General features: G+C 45.6%; 2 protein-coding genes across 2 annotated transcripts; one reads left to right on the top strand and one right to left on the bottom strand.

Moving 5' to 3' along the window:
- Window positions 1-2,962: 2,962 nt before the first annotated feature.
- LOC134810750 (putative exonuclease GOR) lies at window positions 2,963-4,981 on the bottom strand (the record flags this gene model as incomplete). Its single annotated transcript, XM_063816789.1, has 1 exon — window positions 2,963-4,981. A coding segment is annotated over exon 1 (2,019 nt), but the record flags the coding sequence as incomplete, so codon positions are not given.
- Window positions 4,982-9,776: 4,795 nt separating this feature from the next.
- On the top strand, window positions 9,777-12,127 carry LOC129135614 (exonuclease GOR-like). The gene has a single exon (XM_054656467.2). It carries the CDS (start codon window positions 9,893-9,895, stop codon window positions 11,963-11,965), a length of 2,073 nt encoding a protein of 690 aa, XP_054512442.2. The 5' UTR covers window positions 9,777-9,892; the 3' UTR covers window positions 11,966-12,127.
- Window positions 12,128-25,402: the final 13,275 nt, after the last annotated feature.

The raw sequence follows: 25,402 nt of genomic DNA, 5'->3' as shown, positions 1-25,402 counted from the left end.
CTTTCCCCATTTCTTGTTTTTGTCAGGTTTGTCAAAGATCAGATGGTTGTAGATGTGTCGTATTATTTCTGAAGGCTCTATTCTGTTCCATTGGTCTACGGTAACCAAAACGGCAACCGATAGCATGCTCTTTGGTTACTGTAGCCTTCTACTGTAGCTTGAAGTCGGACAGCTTGAAGCCTCCATCGTTGTTCTTTTGGCTTAGGAATATGTTGGCAGTGGGGGCCGTTTTGTGGTTCCATATGAGCTTTAAAGCAGATTTTTCCAGTTCTGTGAAGAAAGTCATTGGTAGTTTGATGGGGATGGCATTGAATCTATAATTAACCTTGGGCAGTATGGCCATTTTCACGATATTGATTCTTCCAATCCGTGATGGTGGAATATTCTTCCATTTGTTTGTCTCCTCTTTTAGTTCGTGGAGCAATGCTTGGTAGTTCTCCTTGAAGAGGTCCTTCTCATCCCTTGTTAGTTGGATTCCTAGGCATTTTATTCTCTTTGAAGCAATTGTGAATGGGAGCTCACTCATGATTTGGCTCTCTGTTTGCCTCTTATTGGTGTATAAGAATGCTTGTGATTTTTGCACCTCGATTTTGTATCCTGAGACTTTGCTGAAGTTGCTTACCAGCTTAAGGAGATTTTGGGCTGAGACGATGGGGTTTTCTAAATATTCAATCATGTCATCTGCACACAGGGACAATTTGACTTCCTCTTTTCCTAATTGATTTCTCTTTATTTCTTTCTCCTGCCTGATTGCCCTGGGCAGAAGTTCCAACACTATGTTGAATAGGAGTGGTGAGAGAGGGCATCCCTGTCTTGTGGCACTTTGCAAAGGGAATGCTTCCACTTTTTGCCCATTCAGTATGATATTGGCTGTGGGTTTGCCCTAAATAGCCCTCATTATTTTGGGAGATGTCCCATCAATACCTAATTTATTGAGAGTTGTTGGCATGAAGGGCTGTTGAATTTTGTCAAAGGCCTTTTCTGCATCTGTTGAGATAATCACGCAGTTTCTGTCTTTGGTTCTGATTATATGCTGGATTATGTTTATTGTTTTGCATATGATGGACAAGCCTTGCATGTCAGGGATGAAGCCCACTGCATCATGATGGATATGCCCTTTGATATGCTGCTGGATTCGTTTTTCCGGTATTTTATGGAGGATTTTCCCATCGATGTTCCTCAGGGACATAGGCCTAAAATTCTCTTTTTGGGTTGTGTTTCTCTCAGGCTTTGGGATCAGGATGATGCCGGCCTCATGAAATGAGTGAGGGAGGATTCCCTCTTTTTCTGTTGATTGGAATAGTTTCAGAAGGCATGGTACCAGCTCCTCCTTGTCCTTCTGGTAGAATTCGGCTGTGAATCCGTCTGGTCCTGGAGTTTTATTGCTTGATAGGCTGTTAATTATTGCCTCAATTTCAGAGCCTGTTAGTGGTCTACTCAGGCATTCAACTTCTTCCTGGTTTACTCTGGGGAGGTTGTATGCGTCCAGGAATTTATCCATTTCTTCTAGGTTTTCTAGTTCATTAGCTTAGAGGTGCTGATAGTATTGTCTGATGGTAGTTTGTATTTCTGTGGGATCGGTGGTGATATCCCCTTTATCATTTTTTACTGCATCTGTTTGACTCTTCTTTCTTTTCTTGTTTCTTAGTCTTGCTAGTGCTCTATCAATTTTGTTGATCACTGCAAAAAACCCGCTCCTGGATTCATTGATTTGTTGAAGGGTTTATTGTGTCTCTATCTCCACCAGTTCTGCTCGGATCTTAGTTATTTCTTGCCTTCTGCTAGTTTTTGAATGTGTTTGCTCTTGCTTCTCTCATTCTTTTAATGGTGATGGTAGGGTATGCATTTTTGATCTTTCCTGCTTTCTCTCGTGGGCAATTAGTGCTATAAATTTCCCTCTACACACTGCTTTAAATGTGACCCAGAGATTCTGGTATGTTGTGCCTTTGTTTACATTGGTTTCAGAGAATATCTTTCTTTCTGCCTTCATTTCCTTAAGTACCCAGTACTTATTCAGGAGCAGGTTGTCCGGTTTCCATGCAGTTGAGCGGTTTTGAGTGAGTTTCTTTATCCTGAGGTCTACTTTGATTGCAATGTGGTCTGAAAGACCGTTTGTAGTAATTTCTGTTATTTTACATTTACTGAGGAGTGCTTTCCTTCCAACTATGTGGTCAATGTGGAAATAAGTGTGATGTGGTGCTGAGAAGCATGTATATTCTGTCGATTTGGGGTGGAGCGTTCTGTAGATGTCTCCTAGGTCCGCTTGGTGCAGAGCTGAGTTCAATTCCTGGATATCCTTTGTAGACTTCTGTCTCGTTGGTCTGTCTAATGTTTACAGAGGGCTGTTAAAGTTTCCCATTATTATGATGTGGGAGTCTAAGTCTCTTTTGATCACACTTTAAAGATCAAAAGGTAGAAGCGCAAAGACATTATCTGTGCAATATTAGAAACCTAGTAAGTGGTGGAATTTGGCCTTGAACCCAGATATCTAACTCCAGAGCCTAAGTGCTTCACCCACCTCACTGTGGTGCCTCTCGAGAAAAACAGGTAAGCACACATTCAGAAAGCTGGTGGGCCGGGGGGCTGGCCTTTTACTCAGAGGCCATGGAAGTCCCACGTGGGGTGGCTAGTGGTGTAAGGACAGAGGTCTCGGATGGGCAGAGGGATGTGGACAGGCGCGAGGGGGCGCGGCAGGGACTCGGGGGACTGGGAGTGGCGGCTGGGTGCTGCGGGAGGCGATTAGTGGAAGGACAGAGGTCTGGGAAGGGCAGAGGGATGGGGACAGGCCCGAGGGTCCGCGGCAGGGATTCCGGGGGACTGGGAGTGGCCGGTTGGGGTTACTCTTGGCTTTTTGCCCTCTCCTGCCGTCGACTGCTCCGGTTTCTTTGGCCTTGCGGCGAGGTGGACAGGGTGAGCTCTGGGGACTGATGGCGGTTTTGGAAGGTGCCTGGGGCCAAGGACAGGCCAGGGCGGCGGGAGAGGCGGACCGGTGGCGTGGCTGGATCTGGGCGCGCTGTCGGACCTTCCACATCACCAGCTGCAGGCAGGCGTTTGCGTCCTCGCTGGAGTTGTGGCCGTCCTGGCTGTCCTGGATGATCTGTCCCAGGTAGTCGGCCGCGAGATTCCTGAGGGAACGCTTGTAGGGGAAACCCAGGTAGTGCGGGAAGAGCACGGCCGTGTCCAGCACGGTGCTGTGGATGAGCTTCAGGGCCAGCAGATCGCTCTCCAGGCTGTGCCCGATGAGGATGGTTTGGGCGCTGAAAAAGCTCAGCAGGATGGCTTGCACTTGGGGCAAGGTGATGCTCGTCTTGGCGACGTCGGCCTCGGTGACTCCGGAAAACCTGGTGTTGTAGTCCACGATCTCGTTGTCGGGCTTGACGAAGGTGTCGTACACCACTCGCATGTCGGCGTCCACCACGGTGACGCGGGTCAGCTCTAGGCCATGCGTGGTGTAGCACATCTCACAGTCCAAGGCGTAGATTCCTGGATAAGCGTCTCTGGACAACTCTTTCTTGAAGGTCTCCACGAAGCCATCGAGGCTGTCCTTGCGGCCGTCCCGCACGTGCTGCTTTGCCACCTGGCAGCCCACAGAGCCAGGAGCAGCTGCACAGCAGGTGTACTGGCTAACCCGGCCTCCAGCCACCTGGCTCGAGCGGACCCGCCCCCAGTGATAATAACACAACTGGTCGCGTACACAGCGGCCCGAGGAGGACACCAGGTACTCGGTGCCACAACGGCAGCAGACCCTGCAGGAGGAGTCGCCGGGCCCCTTCCCCTGGCCAGTGAAGAGGACGGCGCCTCCGGGCCGCTCGGGGTGCGGGAAGGGGTAGCCGTTCTCCTTGAGCTGGTCCTGGCTGAGCAGGAACTCCTGGAGGCGGCTGTACAGGGCGGCCCTGCTGAGGCCCGGCATGGAGCTGGGGGTCAGGCCCTTCAGTCTCTTGAGGGTGTTCAGGACCACGTTCAGGTACCTGTTCTTGTTGGGGCTGCAGTCGTAGGCCACCTTCTCCTCGTTCAGCGCCTTCTCCACGGCCTCCTGCTTGGAGGCGCAGAACTTGAGACACTCTTCGGTGAACAGTTGGAGATAGCCTCGGCGGAGGACGGTGGGGACTTGGCACCCAGACCTTCGGAGGATAATAGGTTTCTTCAAACTCGGTAGGGATGGACGACGGACGATTCGCTTAGAGCTGATGGTGGTGGTGGTCTTGCATGCCATCCCTGACCTGTTGCGCGTCTTCCCTGGCTGTCTGCCGACCTTGGAGCCACTGGAGCGTTGGCTGCTGCTGGCCACCCGGGTTCTCTTGGCATCTGTGCAACCTGTGACCAAGCAAGGGCTGGAAGACTGGGCGATCGTCTTCCTCTTCCTGGGGGCTGAGATGCGGACTCCCGAGGGCCTCTCTGTCAGCCTTGGGGCGGCTGGCAAGCAGCAGGCCGATCCCCTCTGCGCAGGGAAGTAGGACGCCTCCGTCACCATCTTGAGACACGCTGGGGGCACCGCCGGACCCCTGTTCTGGGGCTCCGCCTGGATGTCCACAAATGCGGAGGCCTGGTTGTGCATCTGGGGCACCCGGAGCCCGAAGCTCTGGGCAGGCTGATGAGAGGGCAGGGGGAATTCTGGAGCCTCGAGGGCCGCCTCCTCGGCCACCTTCTTAGCTTCTGGGTATCCAGGTGGGAACCAGCAGGGAGCTGTGGCTCGCAACATCTTGCTGCCTTCGGGAGCACCGGCCTGGCTCTGCTCCGCTCCCAACTGGCGGCTTCTTGCCTCCAGGGCCGCCTCCTCGGCCACCTTCTTAGCTTCTGGGTATCCAGGTGGGAACCAGCAGGGAGCTGTGGCTCGCAACATCTTGCTGCCTTCGGGAGCACCGGCCTGGCTCTGCTCCGCTCCCAACTGGCGGCTTCTTGCCTCCAGGGCCGCCTCCTCGGCCACCTTCTTAGCTTCTGGGTATCCAGGTGGGAACCAGCAGGGAGCTGTGGCTCGCAACATCTTGCTGCCTTCGGGAGCACCGGCCTGGCTCTGCTCCTCTCCCAACTGGCGGCTTCAATGAGTGCCGCGGCCGCCACCCGTCGCCTTTATAGACGCACAGGGCAGAGTGGGTGGGACTTCTCCTTGATAGGTTGGTGCTTCCATCCAATCACACTGAGCCTCATCTTCCACCAGACTCCAGCTTGGGAATGCCTCAAGGGGTGCACTAATGGAATCAACTGGAACTCCTGGTTGCTAACCTTGGAGCTAGGTTGCTTTTCCTGAGTTAATTAACTGTCCCTGCAGGGCAGTCCTATCATGGCTACTGGAATTGGGCCACCAAGGATTCATTTCAGCGTCAGGGAGTTTGGTCAACTTGCTTGGGCCCACACAGCACCCCATGGAGCCAGGACTGGGCCAGCAGTCTGCTGCATGCTGCAGGGCAGGACCTCTCTGGGGTTGCGTTTCCCTGCTCTGTGCACTCCTCCGCTGAGGGCAAATTGAGGACAGGAAGTGGACCGCACCCACTTCTCTCCCACGACTTGGGCAATGTTCAAAACAGGGGTTCTTCAAAAGGTTCATAGAAAATGCACATGGTGAAGAAACTATGCATGGGTTTCCACTGGTTTGCACTCAAATAAACTTGTCCGAACTTCTTATAACCTTTCTGAACTAGATCTAGTTTGAGGCACTGAGAAGGATGAGACATCCACTGAAAAGGACTCCTATCAGAGCAACATGAATTCCACGAAAATTGCAGCAAGAGCAAACATCAAATTTCTGGTGAAGCTTGGGTGGAAGAATGAAGAAATCATTGATGTTTTAACAAAAGCTTCTAAGGACACTACCCCAAAGAAATGAACTCTTTACGAATGTATAGCTTGTTTCAAGAAGAGGTGAGAAGATGTGGGAGATGAATCCTGCAGTGGCTGTGAAAACCACTGTGCCCAGATCAGCTGCAGTTACGACGAGAGCTATCAGTGGAAATTTTAAACAGGAGGGATCACGATCCTGACGCATCCCTCTGACAAATTGTAACCGGAAGTTGGAACATGGCTTTACCAATAAGACCTCGAAGGCAAAGCATCATCAAAGCGACGGCTACCGAGAGGTGGCAGTGGTCCAGTCAAAGGAAAAGGAGGCCAGTCAGGAGCCAACATCATGGCATCAGTGTTTTGGGACACTCAAGGCATTTTGCTTGTTGACTTTCTGAAGGGCCAAACATCTGCTTATTAGGAGAGTGTTCCGAGAAGCTTAGAGAAAGCTTTGGTAGAAACATGCTGGGAAAGTCTCACTAGATCCCTGTTCACCACCTCAGTGCTCTGCTCATTCCTCTCATCAAACAAGGGCAATTTTGTCAGTTTCAATGGGCAGTCCTTAGGAATGCACCTTACGGGCTGCTTTCATGCCTTCTAAATTCTTTTTGTTTCCTAATTATAAAAAGTCTCCTTGCCTTGCTTGGACAGATGAGAGATGAGATCCTCCTCTTCTCTCCCAGGACAGAATGGTCAGACTTGAGTTTCCTTTCTCCTCACTCTTCTCCTCCTTGAGGGAGGTGCTGTGCAAGACAGACCTGCTCCCGTGTCTAGACACGGGTAGACTCGTTGAAGATCCTCACAGGCAATCCTCCTTGGGGTCAAAGGGGAAGGACTTATTTCTTCAGGGCTCAGTAGTCCACATCCTTACGCGCACCTTCACCAGCCCAGGGCGGGGTAGCGGAGGGTGAAAGGCCGTGGCTCACAGCCAGCTTCTTCCGCTCGGGCGTCTCCTGGGAGGAACCCTTTTCCAGTGAGCGGGTCTTCGTCTCCACCAAATTCCCTAGGGGGACATTTCTGGCATCCCTTCTTGTTCAGCAGCATACGGGGGTCAGGTGGACCTCTGCTAGTCACCAGCCTGAAGCCCTTTCTCCATTTCAGCTATTTTTGCAGTTGCCTAGGTGACTTTTGAACCTCATTACCCAGAACAGCCAAGGGAGGAGGGCTGAGAAGAGTGGCCGTCTGGGTTTTCCGCATAGTGCTGCCTTATAAGAGTTGTGCAGTCTTCGGTTGTGTGATACTTCACCTGGCTGATTTGTGGGAATGCCTCCACAAATTCGCTAAATTCAGTAGCTTTTGCCTTCCAAAATTCATTTGCACAATGTTGAATTCTTTAAATGAATGAGCATGAAGAGTGCTGTGCTGGAAAGTGATGATATGGGTGGTAGGGACTCCTCGCAGTCGAGGAGTAGAGTTTTACTATTATAACTAGGAGGCAAATAAAAAGGAGCTGAAGGTGATCCATAATAAAAGAAGCACACACTCACAAAGTTCCATACCAACTACATTCAAATGAAAATGATGATATTTGGAAATACAACTTAATTGGAAATCATTAAGTAATCTCATCAAACTTTTTTCAGTGGGTGGCAGGGCTATGGCGGGAAAACAGCAATGGTCCTGGCACCTACTTAGCTTGATTCCATTAAATTCACCCAACAGTCCTCCAGAGAAGATATTACTGCTTTGATATTACAAAGGGAAAAACAGCTATGGCGTCTGTAAAAAGCACAACGTTCTAGGACTGGAATGACTTTAAATCCACACATAAATTTCTGAGAGATTTTTGCCATAAGGTACCTTCCACCTTACTGTAAACCACATCCAAAAATTGTCTGCAATGCAAATGGATTATGTGCATCCAACTGGAAACAGCACAGGTTGAGAACCTGTTACTTAATAGCTCATTGTGACCACTAGTGAAAAGTGTGGGGTCTCATCACTTTTTCCCCACGTTTTGCCTGTTTGTTTCTCCACACTGTCAGAAGCATTTGAACAACTCCCTGTGGCTCAGGGTCCCTTACGCAGCCTGTTGGGGAAACCAGTGGGTATTGAAGACCTGCCTCTGGTGTGCCAGGAAGTTGTGCCTGCCGGCCACTCTGACTTGCGATCTTCCGCCTCAGCGTATGGCTTCCTACACCTGGGTAATTAACATTGCCAGCATGATAAGAAGGTCCCTTCATCACTATTGCCACTTGTCCTTCCGACTCCTGTGCCCTGTTTCTTCTTTATTGGAATCCAAGAACGAGTAAACATAGTGTTTTCAAACATCTCTCCCCCTTCACTGGTACCTCCAATATTCCACCACCCTAATTCCCTCAGAAGCATTCAGTCTCTCCATCCTGAGGTGGTGAAATCCCTGTAGGCATTTATAAGTATTCCAGGACATAAGAAATACAAGATACCATTGTATTAACTAAATATAGTGTTGCTAAGTTCGTACTTTTGCTTGGTTTATTTTATTTTATAAATAGGTATCACTCGCATGGTTCAAAATGGGGTAGGCACACAGAGTATATATGATGGAATTACATCCTCCTTCCCTGCACTCAGCAACCGAGATCTTCCCCCTACCGGCACTCAAAGGTTGCATTGTCTGAAATATCAGCCTAAACGTAGTTTATGTTTAGTAAGCAACAACTGTAAATAGTCCCACATCCAAACGGAGTGGATTTAGGTTTCACTTTTCCAAGGAAAAACCATCAAAGAATTTTTCCACATACTTTAAAACCATCCAACGTATAGAATCCATTTTTATTGACACAAATTTAGTACCAAGAAAAGACTCTTCTTCTCAATTTGTTTTATTTAACAATAAGACATGAACGTCATTCCCAGTTAACATTTTGAAAAGTTTCCTCTCTTTCGTTCTGTTTTAGCTGCAAAGCATTCTTCCCTAAGGATAAACGTACTATAATTGATTAGCCAACCTCTTCCTGATGTACAATTAAGTAGTTTCAAATCTTTTACTCTTGTAAATATTGTTTCTCACACATAAACATTGCTATAAAATAAATTAGTTGAATTAGAATTGTTGGAGTTCAAGGCCAGCCTGGCCAACATGGTGAAACCCCATCTCTACTAGAAACACAAAATTAGTTGGACATGCTGGTACATGCCTTTAATCTCAGCTGAGGCAGGAGAATCACTTCAACCTGGTAGGCAGAGGTTCTAGTGACTCGAAATCACGCCACTGCACTCCAGCCTGGGCGACGCGAGTGAAACTCTGTCTCAAAAAAACAATTGTCATGGAATTCATGTTGCTCTGATAGGAGTCCTTTTCAGTGGATGTCTCATCCTTCTCAGTGCCTCAAACTAGATCTAGTTCAGAAAGGTTATAAGAAGTTCGGACAAGTTTATTTGAGTGCAAACCAGTGGAAACCCATGCATAGTTTCTTCACCATGTGCATTTTCTATGAACCTTTTGAAGACCCCCTGTGTTGAACGTTACCCAAGTCCAGTGAGAGAAGTGAGTGCGGTCCACTTCCTGTCCTCAATTTGCCCGCAGCGGAGGAGTGCACAGAGGAGGGAAAGGCAACCCCAGAGAGATCCTGCCCTCCAGCATGCAGCAGACTGCTGGCCCAGTCCTGGCTCCATGGGGTGCTGTGTGGGCCCAAGCCAGTTGACCAACCTCCCTGAACCTTAATTGAATCCTAGGTAGCCCAATTGCAGTAGCCATTATAGGACTGCCCTGCAGGGACAGTTAATTAACTCAGGAAAAGCAACCTAGCTCCAAGGTTAGCAACCAGGAGTTCCAGTTGATTCCATTAGTGCACCCCCTGAGGCATTCCCAAGCTGGAGTCTGGTGGAAGATGAGGCTCAGTGTGATTGGATTGAAGCACCAACCTATCAAGGAGAAGTCCCACCCACTCTGCCCTGTGCGTCTATAAAGGCGACGGGTGGCGGGGGCGGCACTCATTGAAGCCGCCAGTTGGGAGAGGAGCAGAGCCAGGCCGGTGCTCCCGAAGAGAGCAAGATGTTGCGAGCCACAGCTCCCTGCTGGTTCCCACCTGGATACCCAGAAGCTAAGAAGGTGGCCGAGGAGGCGGCCCTGGAGGCAAGAAGCCGCCAGTTGGGAGCGGAGCAGAGCCAGGTCGGTGCTCCCGAAGGCAGCAAGATGTTGCGAGCCACAGCTCCCTGCTGGTTCCCACCTGGATACCCGGAAGCTAAGAAGGTGGCCGAGGAGGCGGCCCTCGAGGCTCCAGAATTCCCCCTGCCCTCTCATCAGCCTGCCCAGAGCTTCGGGCTCCGGGTGCCCCAGATGCACAACCAGGCCTCCGCATTTGTGGACATCCAGGCGGAGCCCCAGAACAGGGGTCCGGCGGCGCCCCCAGCGTGGCCCAAGATGGTGACAGAAGCGTGCTACTTCCCTGCGCAGAGGGGATCGGCCTGCTGCTTGCCAGCCGCCCCAAGGCTGACAGAGAGGCCCTCGGGAGTCCGCATCTCAGCCCCCAGGAAGAGGAAGACGATCGCCCACTCTTCCAGCCCTTGCTTGGTCACAGGTTACACAGATGCCAAGAGAACCCGGGTGGCCAGCAGCAGCCAACGCTCCAGTGGCTCCAAGGTCGGCAGACAGCCAGGGAAGACGCGCAACAGGTCAGGGATGGCATGCAAGACCACCACCACCATCAGCTCTAAGCGAATCGTCCGTCGTCCATCCTTACCGAGTTTGAAGAAACCCATTATCCTCCGAAGGTCTGGGTGCCAAGTCCCCACCGTCCTCCGCCGAGGCTATCTCCAACTGTTCACCGAAGAGTGTCTCAAGTTCTGCGCCTCCAAGCAGGAGGCCGAGGAGAAGGCGCTGAACGAGGAGAAGGTGGCCTACGACTGCAGCCCCAACAAGAACAGGTACCTGAACGTGGTCCTGAACACCCTCAAGAGACTGAAGGGCCTGACCCCCAGCTGCATGCCGGGCCTCAGCAGGGCCGCCCTGTACAGCCGCCTCCAGGAGTTCCTGCTCAGCCAGGACCAGCTCAAGGAGAACGGCTACCCCTTCCCGCACCCCGAGCGGCCCGGAGGCGCCGTCCTCTTCACTGGCCAGGGGAAGGGGCCCGGCGACTCCTCCTGCAGGGTCTGCTGCCGTTGTGGCACCGAGTACCTGGTGTCCTCCTCGGGCCGCTGTGTACGCGACCAGTTGTGTTACTGTCACTGGGGGCGGGTCCCCTCGAGCCAGGTGGCTAGAGGCCGGGTTAGTCAGTACACCTGCTGTGCAGCTGCTCCTGGCTCTGTGGGCCGCCAGGTGGCAAAGCAGCACGTGCGGGACTGCCGCAAGGAGAGCCTCGATGGTTTCGTGGAGACTTTCAAGAAAGAATTGTCCAGAGACCCTCATCCAGTAATCTACGCCTTGGACTGTGAGATGTGCTACACCACGCATGGCCTAGAGCTGACCCGCGTCACCGTGGTGGACGCCGACATGCGAGTGGTGTACGACACCTTCGTCAAGCCCGACAACGAGATCGTGGACTACAACACCAGGTTTTCCGGAGTCACCGAGGCCGACGTCGCCAAGACGAGCATCACCTTGCCCCAAGTGCAAGCCATCCTGCTGAGCTTTTCCAGCGCCCAAACCATCCTCATCGGGCACAGCCTGGAGAGCGATCTGCTGGCCCTGAAGCTCATCCACAGCACCGTGCTGGACACGGCCGTGCTCTTCCCGCACTACCTAGGTTTCCCCTACAAGCGCTCCCTCAGGAATCTCGCGGCCGACTACCTGGGACAGATCATCCGGGACAGCCAGGACGGCCACAACTCCAGCGAGGACGCAAACGCCTGCCTGCAGCTGGTGATGTGGAAGGTCCGACAGCGCGCCCAGATCCAGCCACGCCACCGGTCCGCCTCTCCCGCCGCCCTGGCCTGTCCTTGGCCCCAGGCCTCTTCCAAAACCGCCATCAGTCCCGAGAGCTCACCCTGTCCACCTCGCCGCAAAGCGAGAGAAACTGGAGCAGCCGGCGGCAGGAGAGGGCAAAAAGCCAAGAGTAACCCCAACCCCCCACTCCCAGTCCCCCGGAATCCCTGCAGCGGGCCGCCGTCCATGTCCCCATCGCTCTGCCCCTCCCAGACCTCTGTCCTTCCACCAATCGCCTCCCTGAGGCCCGAGCCCCAACTCCCATTCCCCCAGGTCCCTGCCACGGCCCCTCGCGCCTGTCCCCATCCCTCTGCCCCTCGCAGACCTCTGTCGCTACACCACTAGCCTCACTCAGCCCACCGGGACTTCCCTGGCCTCTGAGAACAAGGCCAGCCCCCAGGCCCACCAGCCTCCTGACAGTCTTCTCTCCTGGGCCTCTTCTCCTTCTGTGGGGCTTTCTGAACCTCCCCTACCGCACCCGATTTTTCCCCCACCCCCGGCGCAGGCGCAGAATAAATGGTTATAAGAATTTAAAAATTAAAAATAAAAAAAAATTGAAAACAACTCAGAGGCATTTGCTTCTTAATGTGCACTTACCTGTTTTTCTCTAGAGCCACCACAGTGAGATGGGTGAAGCACTTAGGCTCTGGAGTTAGATATCTGGGTTCAAATTCAAATTCCACTACTTACTAGCATTGTAATATTGGACAAATAACTTCTTTGCGCTTCTACTTTTTTATCTTTAAAGTGTGATCATAAGGTAATGGTGAGGAAGGAATGAAGCAACACATGGCAAGCCTTAAAACAATGGCACATAGTAGGTGTTCAATTAAGAGTCAAAGTGGATTCTTCCACCCAGACCAATCAATTATATTGTCTGAATCAGTCAGTCAACTTCCAACTGGGCTCCAAGAGAGAATGAACCATCATGCCTCCCTAAATCCACGTTTCTGTTTTGAATCTTCAGTGAGAGATGAGACACTAAGTAGCTAGTTTTGGTGGAATGGCTGATTTTATAAATGTGTGTGGGGGGTGTGTGTTTGTGTATGTGTACGTAACTAAATTAAACTGATATTTTGAATGCTTACATTACCATGAATTTAATTTGTGTATGTGAGCCCACACAAACATATATACACACTCACTAACTGTTCCAAAACAATGACTTAGTGAAGAACTGGATTTCCACTCTGTCAGACAAATTTCGGAAAGCACTGATGTAGGGCATTTCTGATTGATTTTACTGTTCCTGGAATTTTATTTTCCTTCATAACTTAGACTTCTTGTGGAGATTTAATAAATAAAAGTCTTTTTTAGTGTATGTTATTTCATTTTATTTTTATAATTTACTTAAATTTTAATTTTAAATTGACAAGTAAAAATTATATATGTTTATGGGGTACAACATGAGGTTTCCTATATGTATGCATTGTGGAATGACAAAATCAAGCTAATTAACACACTCATTTCCTCACATACTGATTTTATTGTTATGAGAACATGTTTTAAATCTACTCTTATAGCAAGTTTCAAGTACATAATACATAGTTATTCACTGCAGTTGCATGCTGTTCAATAGATCTCTATCACTATTCCTATCTGAAATTTTGTATCATTTGACTAACATCTCCCCAATCCCTCCCCAGCCCCTGCCTGGGGCAACCACCCGTCTGCTCTCTACAACTATGAGTTCAATGTTTTCAGATTCCATATATAAGTGAGATCATGCAGTATTTGTCTTTCTGTGCTTGCTTTTTAAAACTTTATTATGTATTTATTTATTTTATGAGACAGGGTCTCAGTCTGTCATGCAGGCTGTAGTACACTGACAGAAACACGGGTCACTCACCATGGTCTCCACCTCCCCGGGTCAAGAGATCCTCCCACTTCAGCCTCCTGAGTAGCTAGGACTACAGGCGTCCAATACCACATCTGGCTAATGTTTGTATTTTTTGTAGAGATGGGGTTTCACCATGCTGCCCAGATTGATCTCGAACTCCTGGGCTAAAGTTCTCCACCTGCCTTTGCCTCCCAAAGTACTGGGATTACAGGCATGAGCCACCATGCCTGGCCTTTGCTTTATTTCACTCACTATAACATCCTCTAGACTCATTCATGTTGCAAATGACATGATTTCTTTCTTTTCTAAGGCTGAATAGTATTCTATTGGGTATATACACCACTTTTTTTTTTTTTTTTTTTTTTTTTTTGAGACAGCTTTTTGCTCTTGTTGCCCAGGCTGGAGTGCAGTGGCGTGATTTCGGCTCACAACAACCTCTGCCTCCCAGGTTCAAGTGATTCTCCTGCCTCAGCTGAGATTAGAGGCATGTACCACCATGTCCCGCAAATTTTGTGTTTCTAGTAGAGATGGGGTTTCACCATGTTGGCCAGGCTGGTCTTGAACTCCTGCCTCAATTATCTGCCAGGCTTGGCCTCCCGATGTACTGGAATTACAGGTGTGAGCCACTGTGCTGGGCCACATTGTGGTTTTAATTTGCAGCACTGCAGTTTAATAAGAGACTTTACAAATTAGTTGGATTGAAAGCCTTAATAGAGAATTGGGTAAACATCATGAAAAAAATGATATACTCAGAAGAGAATAATTTTACAGCACCCAAGAGAAGTCAAACATCTGTAGTAATCATAGAAATGTAATTAAAATGTAAGTGAGGCACTATTTTTAATCACTAGGTTTTTAAAAAACACTATACCCAATTCTGACAAAAGTGTGGTATTTTGAGGCAGCATTAAATTGATAAAGTATGTATTTGAAATAGGTATTGATATATATGTATATCAATTATCATTGAAACCTTCATATCCTTTGATTGAGGAATCTCAGGGTTGTATAATTTGTATCAAGAAACTGTCCAAAAGAACCTGAATCAAATATACAAAAAACGTTATTGCTGCATTTTTTTTATTTTTTATTATACTTTAAATTCTAGGGTACGTGTGCACAGCGTGCAGGCTTGTTCCATAGGTATACATGTGCCATGCTGACCCGCTGCACCCATCATCTCTTCATTTACATTAGGTATTTCTCCCAATGCTATCCCTTCCCCCGCCCTCCACCCCATGACAGGCCCCAGTGTGTGATGTTCCCCACCCTGTGTCCAAGTGTTCTCATTGTTCAATTCCCACCTATGAGGGAGAACATGGGGTGTTTGGTTTTCGTTCCTTGTGATAGTTTCTCAAAATGATGGTTTGTACCTTCATCCATGTCCCTGCAAAGGACATGAACTTATCCTTTTTTATGGCTGCATAGTATTCCATGGTGTATCTGTGCCACATTTTCCTAATGCAATCTATCATCGATGGACATTTGGGTTTGTTCCAAGTCTTTGCTTTGTGAATCATGCCACAATAAACATACGTGTGCATGTGTCTTTATAGTAGCATGATTTATAATCCTTTGGGTATATACCCAGTAATGGGATGGCTGGGTCAAACGGTATTTCTAGCTCTAGATCCTTGAGCAATCGCCACACTGTCTTCCACAATGGTTGAACTAGTTTACACTCCCACCAACCTAGGCAAACAGGGTGTGGAGTGGACAGACTTCCAGCAAACTCCAACAGATCTGCAGCTGAGGGACCTGACTGTTAGAAGGAAAACTAACAAACAGAAAAATACCATCAACATCAACAAAAGGGAGATCCACACCAAACCCCATCTGTAGGTCACCAACATCAAAGACCAAAGGCAGATAAAACCACAAAGGTGGGGAGAAACCAGAGCAGAAAAGCTGAAAATTCTAAAAACCAGAGTGCCTCTTCTCCTTCAAAGGATCGCAACTCCTCGCCAGCAACGGAAGAAAGGTGGTCAGAGAATGACGAGCTGACAGAATTAGGCTTCAGAAGGTCGGTCATAAAAGTCTTTCTACTGGCCGGGCGCGGTGGCTCACGCCTGTAATCCCAGCACTTTGGGAGGCCGAGGCGGGCGGATCACGAGGTCAGGAGATCGAGACCATCCTAGCTAACACGGTGAAACCCCGTTTCTACTAAAAATAGAAAAAATTAGCCGGGCGTGGTGGCGGGCGCCTGTAGTCCCAGCTACTCGGGAGGCTGCGGCAGGAGAATGGCGTGAACCCAGGAGGCGGAGCTTGCAGTGAGCTGAGATCGGGCCACTGCACTCCAGCCTGGGCGAAAGAGCAAGACTCCGTCTCAAAAAAAAAAAAAAAGGCTTTCTACTATGAGTCTGCAGTTATTACTTCAATCTAAACTTGTAACAAACTTTTAGAGAACACATTTTAGGCTAAGAGATGCTGTCCATGGCAGTTGTTTAAACATCTGAATAACTTTAAAATTATTTTATGGCTGGGCGCGGTGGCTGAGGCCTGTAATCTCAGCATTTTGGGAGGTAGAGACAAGTGGATCATCCAAGATCCCACCACTGCACTGTAGCCTGAGTGACAGTGTGAGACTTTGTCTCAAAAAAACAAAAACAAACAAAAATTATTTTACATGTAAAAAGCTGAACTAAGATTCCAAAGGATAAATTAATAATTCAATCATCTAAACGACCAGTTTAAAGGTAAATTAATCATGCAAATTTCCAGCTTGATGGTAATTTAATCATTCAAATGACCAATTTATTTTAGTTATGCACACACAGACATATATATAAAATATCAAACATAGACATAAAATTTCCAACAATATCAGCCAATCCAACATTTCTTTTCTGCCTTTTGTAGGTATCAAGCACAGGAGTTGGCAGGGCACACACTTTCAACTGATTCAAGCACAGTACTTCACACTCCTGTGTGTGAGCACACACATACAGACACACACACCGTAATTGTTCTAAGTGGTGAGCCTGTGATGCAAGCTGGCCAATTGGAATTTTCCCTAGGGCTTTTCAAACTAATGGTAGGAGGAAGAAGCCTCTTCTACTATTTGCTAATGGAACTTATTAGTGTATGAACTCAGAAGTGTGTCTCATTTCTTAAAAACTGGGAAGAGGGGCTCATGGAGAAGCCCACTGAGCTAATGCAGCTGACATGCAGAAAGGTGTGGAAAAGGAGCACCATTGCACTCTGGTGACCTTGAAGTTCCTGGTGATAGAGTTCTCTAAGGCCACTGCTGCATCTTTCCCTCTCAAACTGGCTCAATCAATTTCCCCTTTCTGTTTATTTTAGTTCCTGTTAAGATCTGGGAACTTTCTTCCTGTAAATACAAAGGAGTAGTACAAACGCCATCCTCGATGGCACTCGGTGTTAGAGAGAGCTCTTGCATTCACTGTTGCTGGGCTGTAGACTGACACATTCTTTTCTTTGCTTTTTTGATGGCAATTTGGTAGAACATACCAAATTTTACAACCAAAATTTACACAGGCAAAAACACTTTGACCTAGACATTCCACACTTAGGAACCTCCGCTATAGAAATATTAACACACTTGATAAAGGACATAAAAGAAAGATGTACAGTGACATGTTTTTGTACTAGTCAAAAATAGTGGAAAGCAAACTATCAACAGAGGAATGCTGAAAATAACTATGGCTCACCTACCATGGAGTGCTTTGCACATAAATAATAAGCTGTCTACATATGGAAGGAAGAGCATGACATGTTATTGGAGAAAAAAATCAAATTGCAAACGTAGAATCCAATTTTGGTGACAACAAGCTAGAATTAAATAAGTATACACGTATTGTATATATATATTTTTTTTCTTCAAAGAGAGTCTCACTCTGTCACCCAGGCTGTAGTGCAATGGTGCGATCTCGGCTCATTGCAACTTCCACCTCCTGAGTTCAAGCGATTCTCCTGTCTCAGCCTCCCGAGTAGCTGGGACTACAGGTGCCTGCCACCACGCCCAGATAATTTTTGTATTTTTAGTAGAGATGGGGTTTCACCATGTTGGCCAGGCTGGTCTGGAACTCCTGACCTCAAATGATCCACCCACCTCGGCCTCCCAAAGTGGTGGGATTACAGTCGTGAGCCACCGTGCCCAGCCTGTATATGTTTTGTACGCGCATGAGAACTCTGCAAGAATACACACAAAGTTGTTAAAGTGGTAAGGCCTAGGGGGTGTGACCAAGAGTGAGCAAAGGGAATAATTTTACTTTTAATTTAAATTTACTTCATAGATATCTGCATTGTTTGTATTCAAGTTGTATGTATTACCTTGTTAGTTTTTAAAAGCAATTTTGCGAAGAATATAGTTCTATCTACTGTCACACCTTAGAAGAGAAACTCCTCAGAAAAGGGAGAAGGGTATAAATAGGCAGAGATTGTAAGATTTGGCTTCGGCTCCAACTCTAACATGTTTTATCACTTGGAATAAATAGATCCATCTCTCTGTCTTTGTTCATCCATCTGAAGAGTGAAAGATTTGAATTATGTGGGCATTAGGTCCATATGTGGCCCACATTAGGTACACATGCCCAATTTATGAACACAGGTCTTTTTTATGTTTTATGATATATACAAACACAATTCTGAATTTAGAATGACATTTGGAATACGTATATTAAACAAAATGCATGAGCATTAGACATGTCTTAATTATAACATAGTGACCACACTTTAACCCAAAGAGATTTATTTATATTTATCTTTTTTCTCCAAATTAAAGTTGCCATTGTTGCTGCTGAAATTATTACTGTGCTACCTTTTATTACTGTGCCACCTTTTTATCACTATTTTACATAAGTAAAATCCAAGCCCATACCACCTCCACTTGCCTTATATTTTGATTCTCCCTGTATGGGTGAAGGTTGTATAGTGGAATTTCTATAAAGGAAGGAGGTTAATGGTCAAGTCCCTGATGAAGCAGGGAAGTGAACAGCACCTTTCTTTCTATTTACCGATGAGCTTCTAGATCTACCAGGAGATCCAGTCCACTGAAGGTGAAGCCCTAGTTTATGGAATTTCCTTGTTTTAATCAGGGCTAATAAGAAGGCCAGAGGCAAGCTGAATCATGTCTACAGGTCTTCCTTTGGTCTGTACCTTCTTTTCCCCTGAGGCAATGTGAATACCCTTAGGCGGAGCACATACTCTGTCCCTCTGTACCCTCAGGTTGAGCTCAGTTCTCACCTACAGCTAAACACTTCACAGGTTACTGTGTCTGTCAGGTTTCAGAGGTCCTGTGCATTTTGTAACTCCTTAGTAAGTGTTAAAACCACGTGTAGAGTAACATTAACAAAGCGGGGTCTCCACACTGGGGAGGAGATACATTGTCAGTTTCTTCATGCTTAGTCATAAGAACAAGTAAATGCAATGAACTTGGGTCTTATTCAAACACACAGTCACTTTGAAACAGATGTAACAATCATAGATCAGGTTATATAAGTCTGTAAATTCACCTTTCCACTTAACTCACTTTCCCTTTTCATGTATTGTGACTATAAAGTAAGTACTTTTCTAAATAGAACCCTGTGTTAGAACAAATATTAATTTTATCAGATAAACAACTGTTTCTTAGAAGTCACTTACTACCTTGTATAAAGAGGTATCTCTTTGCAAGGGTGTATCACATGCTAAACAGCAAAATTTCTAGGACAGAGTCTCACCATCACAGCTAACTCAATGGCCAGGCATTTGGAGTAGTCCAGAAAGCCTGGTCGAATAGCCTAATGAATAAATAATAATGTCTGGCTAATTCTAAATTCAAACTGTGAAAGAAAAAAACAGTGACTGACACGTAATTTAAACGAGTCATTTTTGTTCACAATTTGAGATTGATTGAAATTGCCAGAATGTAAACCCCACAAATGCAAAGGTTTTCCTCCCGTTTGTCTGCTGATGGATCCTAAGTGTCTGAGAATGGGAACTACCGATCCCCATCTGCACTGCCACATGCAACTTACTGGAAGTATTAACATGACTTGACTAGTCCACTGTCTTCATTAGCATAACTTTCTCACTCCAAGAGACTCTTGCCCAGGCACATAACTTGATTATTCATTATATTAGATCCAGAAAGATCTATCAACTCTTCAATAGAAAACAGAGAGGGATTATTAACTAAGGAGGACTCTTTGACTCTTTTGCCTAAAAAATCCCCACCTTGCTCTTTTCATCAATTCTAAACTGTTATATCATGATACTAGTCTAATTCTAATCTAGTCTTCTCCTTTCCCTGACATTGAAAGACCCTCTTTCAACCAGACTTTTAATTCTCAACAAATCTGACCTTGCCTATGTGATCAGAGACATAACTGCTACTTGGTAGAGCTGGCATTGTCCCTTACCAATAAACTCAGGAAACTCAGCTTGGTCTCATTCATGGGTTGTGTCAGTAATATTTTGGGAGCAAGCATTAAACATGTCGAGAACAGAATTGGGCACAGAGTAGGCACTTGATAAATACCTGATGAATGAGTGAGTGGATGCTATGTAATCAGATGTGAAGGGATTTTAAAAGCCCTATTAAATCTACATCAGAAGGGAGTCAGCCCATGTAAATGCCCACTGGTAGCACAGTTGACTCTGGGAGGAGAGACACGTTACACTATAAGTGTTAATATGCTACCGGTGACTCCATAGCTAGAATTGTCATGTTTACCATATTTTTTTAACTTAAATTACTCTTTTTGAGTTTGAGCCAAGGAGTATAAGTCAATGGTTCATGAAAGAGCAGGAGGTGAGTGTTTTTTGACCTACCCCTGTTAGAAAATGGCTGAGGTGACATGAAGGAATAATTGTTTAGACATCAATGAAAAATGTCTGTCTGCTCATTTACCTCAGATTTCCACAAGTGACATTTTGGTACCTTTTACTATTCTTTTCCAGGTAAAACACATTTTCCTGGAGGGTTTTCTAAGCTTCCGTACAGGCTTCCTTGTTTTATCTGTTAAGACAGTGAGAAGACATCTTATCTGATTTTACGCAGCTCTCATTCTCAGTGGTAATTTAACTCATAGCTGTAAGCAGCCGGCCAGTAAAACTCCCAACTGAATGTATTATTTAATAGAGGGGAAACAAAATAAGGCTAAAGCCATTTTATAATAAATAATTTAAATATGGAAAAGGTCCACTGCTCACTGACCTGGAATATCAATAGGGAGCAATATGTAAGAATTATTTCAGAAAGACTACTTTATGTGCTAAATTAGAATTTAACATTAACCTCAAAATATAAGAGCAAGCCCTTTCACTTTTCCAATATTCCAAGGTAAGACAGTCAGACAGGTCTGTTTCAGGTTTTGGGTATTTTTTGTTTTTCTTTTTTCTTTGGAGATGGAGTGTCACTCCTGTCAACCAGGCTGGAGTGCAATGGTGCGATCTCGGCTCACTGCAACCTCCATCTCCTGGCTTCAAGCTATTCTCCTGCCTCAGCCTCCCAAATAGCTGGGACTACAGGTGCCGGCCACCATGCCCAGCTAATTTTTGAATTTTAATAGAGACAGAGTTTCACCACGTTGGCCAGGCTGGTGTAAAACTCCTGACCTCAGCTGATCTGCCTGCCTCGGCCTCCCAAAGTGCTGGGATTACAGGCGTGAGCCACTGCGTCCAGCCTTTTTTGTTTTTCTTTTAGATTTTACTGGCAGAATATATAAAGCTCAAAGAGTTTAATTCAAATAATCCAGATTTCTGTATTGCATTCATTCTCCCAAACCATTCAGACTGAAAAACAAAATAATAGCTGTGAAACAATTGTCTTTTTCTTTCCTTCAAAGGAACTTCGCTTTGGCATTTATGAGGATTCTGAAAAACATCTTAAATATAAGAAAAATGTTTGGGAGGTGGTGACACAAAGGAGATGACTTTAGGCCAAGACAGTTCACTGAAGCTCTTGAAAATTGTATTGTTTTCTGGGCAGTAGGCAGGGTCACTGATCGGTTACAACTTCATTACTATATTGGTAAAAGACCTTTGTTGTCTCTGAAAGAGTCTGCATTTGGGACATTGTCACAAAGCAAGATAGACAAATTTCCAAGAGGCCAAGCCTCAAGGGAGACTGCAGAAGCTGCTCCTGCTTCCCAGCCTCCAGAGAAACCCAAGAAGCAAGTGATGATGCTAGACCTTATAAAAAATTAGATCTAAATAATCTCATCTGTACTTGCTCAAACAGTACTGTTTGAAAAATAAATCTCTGGCGTGAGTTCTAAACCTAGCATATGTTTCAGCAATTGATTTATCTTTCTTTTTCATTCCATTTTTTCTCAGTCTCCATAACCAAATGTCCCTTTTTTCTATTCCTATGTTTATAAAGCTACCTCTTAAAAAACTTCTTTTACTACTTTCTTTCTTGTTCTCTTGTTATGTTAAACTTTCTTTCTTTTTTTTGCTACGGAGTCTCGCTCTATCGCCCTAGGCTGGAGTGCAGTGGCTTGATCTCGGCTCCTTGCAACCTCCGCCTCCCAGGTTTAAGCGATTCTCCTGCCTCAACCTGCCGAGTATCTGAGATTACAGGCAGGCACCACCACGCCCAGCTAATTTTTCTGTATTTTTAGTAGAGACGGGGTTTTGCCACATTGCCCAGGATGGTCTTAAACTCCTGACCTCAGGTGATTCACCTGCCTCGGCCTTCTAACGTGCTAGGATTATAGGCGTGAGTCACCGCACCTGGCCATACATTCTTGTGAATTTTTCTAACTTCTATTGCTAATTAACACGGAGGTGCCCGTGGGAGTTTTTTTTGTTTGTTTGTTTTGTTTTTTTTGGACGTAGTTTCACTTTTGTTGCTCTGGCTAGAGTGCAGTGGGGTGATCTCGGCTCACCGCAACCTGTCTCCCTGATTCAAGCGATTCTCCTGCCTCAGCCTTCCGAGTAGCTGGCATTACAGGATGTGCCACGATGCTCGGCTAATTTTGTATTTTTAGTAGAGATGGGGTTTCTCCATGTTGATCAGGCTGGTCTCCGACCCTCGACCTCAGGTGATCCACCCGCCTCAGCCTCCCAAAGTGCTGGGATTACAGGCATGAGCCACCACACCTGGCCCTAAACTTTCTGTTTTTCTGTTTATTCAGTCTTTTCCATTCTCTCCCTCTCTCTGCCTTTAGCTCCCATATCCTATGACATAATAAAAATGGCGAATGTGTCTGTATTGCTAATTAGCTGTTGAAATTGTACTTGGCATTAACTAACTTAGCCTTATTTAATCTGCATAGCAACAGCATGCAGGAACTATTTACAAGCCTAATTTATAGTTCACAGTTTGAGGGCAGTCAAGTGACCTGCCCAAGATTGAACAGAGGCTGGTGAAACAATGATAACTCAGATGTGCCTGACAGCAACTCCTAACCATGATGCTAAACTGCAGACTTCACAGTTACTTTTGCCTCTGAGACTTCCTGCATAAAGCATGGCAGATAGAACCCACATCTTAAAAAATATTTTATACAAAATCATTACTGTAATTATAACTTGGAAGAAAACTACAGAGGACAAGCAAATACATTCAGTAAACTTTGTGGCTGCAAGAAAATTAAGCCCACAGATCATAGTTGCAAAACAAAACAACATTATTAAATTATTACTGCTTTGGAACTGCCTGTTTGTGGCAAAAGATTAAGCTGCCTCAAAATTTCCCATGGCAGTCTCACAGCTGTTACCATTTAAATATCCTTAGAATTTACAAGAGTTTGATACGAGAACAGTGAAACCTCAAACTTGGTTTCTATTACCGTTAAAGAAAAATCTACCAAAAGAAGCAAATTATTCTATCCCATTACCATGTTGAAGCACAAAAAGGCCACATGTCACCTTGAAAAGCTGATTTCAAACAGAATTGACTGACTAGCTCTCTGCTTTCATTTTTAAGCATCTAGAGAGTACAACCAGAATGGATATTTCTTTTCTGTCCAGAAGGACAATTTTTTGCTAGTTGGCAGGTTACAGTTGGCCTTTAATATGTGAGAATGAGAGATGAAGAAGAGAAGAAATATGCCATTATCCCTATAGGATGTATTTTAAAGTGGAAGGAAGGAAAGAAAGAAGAAAGGAAGGAAGGAAGGCAGACTGGAGGCAGGCAGGAAGGAAGGAAGGAAGGAAGGGAGGGAGGGAGGGAGGAAGGCAGGAAGGGAGGGAGGGAGGCAAAGAGGGAGGGAGGGAGGAAGGGCAGGGAGGGAGAAAAAAAACAGGAAAGACCTAAATAGCACTAGATAGTGAAGGAATAGAGCAATGGGACATTTGTAGAAGACATTTTGTGAAGAAAATGCAGATTCTAGGTTGAACAATTCTCTAAAGAGACCTACAAAATATGACAAATATCCTTAAGTTGTATACTCTGTTTACAACTAGAAAATAGTAACATGTCTCTATTTATAGATCTTATAAGGTCTAGCTAAAAGGGACAATGGTAAGATGAGAGTCACAATAAGATTGATGGAATTACAATTTAATGAATGAATGTTTCATAATGATCACAATGTTTTGTTATTTTATTTCTACTATATTTACAAGGGATTGTAAGACAGAAAGATAATTGTGAGAATCTCTGGAATATTTATATTTAAAAGTTCACCTTCAGATAAAAATTTGGAGAAGGAATAAATACTCCATTAGGTATTCCCGCTTTGTCACTAACGGACTGTGACCTTAGGAAAGACATTCAACACTTCTGGGTCCCTTTTCAACCACCATGACCCTGTGCTACAAACCCCGCTTTTTTTTTTTTTTTTTTTTTTTGAGATGGGGTCCTCTGTCACCCCAGGCTGCAGTGGCACCATCTTGGCCCACTGCAACCTCCACCTACCAGGCTCAAGCCATCTTCCCACCTGAGCCTCTGGAGTAGCTGGGACCACAGGTGCGCAATACCATGCCTGGCTATTTTTTTGCATTTTTAGTAGAGACAGGGTCACACTATATTGCCCAGGCTAGTCTCAAACTCCTGAGCTCAAGTGATCTGCCTGCCTCTGCCTCCCAGAGTTCTGGGATTGCAGGTAAACCACCAGGCCCAGCCTACAATCCCCACTTTTCACCAGGTAGGATGCTCAGTGCTCACATCAGCATCACAGAGTCGTCTCCTGGAGAAGGCTCATGCATCCAGCTTAACCACAGCCTCCCAGCTGGGCTCTACCTTCAGGCTGAAAGAATAGACAGTGTGGCTAATTTTAGTGGCTAAAAACATTGCCATTTTCTTCATAGACAATCTTCTATATCAATTCTCAAACTTGTTGGTTTTAGAAACTTGTTTACTAAAAAAATTACTAAGAATCCCACAGATTTTTATTTATGTGGGTTATAGTTGTCAAGATTTATCTTACTGGAAATTACTCTGAGAAAAACTGAAAATACATATTTACTTGTTTACTTAAAAACAATAACAAACCATTACATATATAATGTATCTTTATGAAAAATAAATATATGTTATAAATAAAAAACAATCTAGTAAGAAAATGTAAAGGAAATTTTGACAAATTCTTTAATGTCCAGCTGAATAGGTCTGTTGCAACATCACATATGTAGCCTTTGGAAAACTCCACTGTAAATTCATGAAAGAATGAGAGTGAAAAAATAATGCAACTTCTTAGTATCATTACAAAAATGCTTTAGACCTGCCGGAGCTTTTGAAAGAGTTTCAGAAAACCCAAGGAATTCCAGACTCCACCTTATAACTGCTGTTCTGTATGATGCAGTTAGTCTAAATTGTAAGGAGATTTTATATATAATTATAAAGGGTTATATAGTTATATCCATTATGAAAATAGCTTAGTAAACATTTTTTGTAACTGATCCTGAGAATAATAATAAAACAATATTTAATACTTATAGAGTACTCCCTTATATCAAACTCTGTAGGAAGAGCTTTACAAATGTTATTTAACTTAATCCTCAAAAGATTGTGCCATTAATGAATTACTGTACCATTTAACACGTGAAGA

Source organism: Pan troglodytes, chromosome 7, assembly GCF_028858775.2.
Source record: "Pan troglodytes isolate AG18354 chromosome 7, NHGRI_mPanTro3-v2.0_pri, whole genome shotgun sequence".
Classification (NCBI taxonomy): domain Eukaryota; kingdom Metazoa; phylum Chordata; class Mammalia; order Primates; family Hominidae; genus Pan; species Pan troglodytes.
This window is presented reverse-complemented; position numbering and strand designations above follow the sequence as displayed.

Coding starts and splice junctions, on each gene's coding strand:
- LOC129135614 (XM_054656467.2), top strand. CDS start 9,893: ATGTTGCGAGCCACAGCTCCCTGCTGGTTCCCACCTGGATACCCGGAA.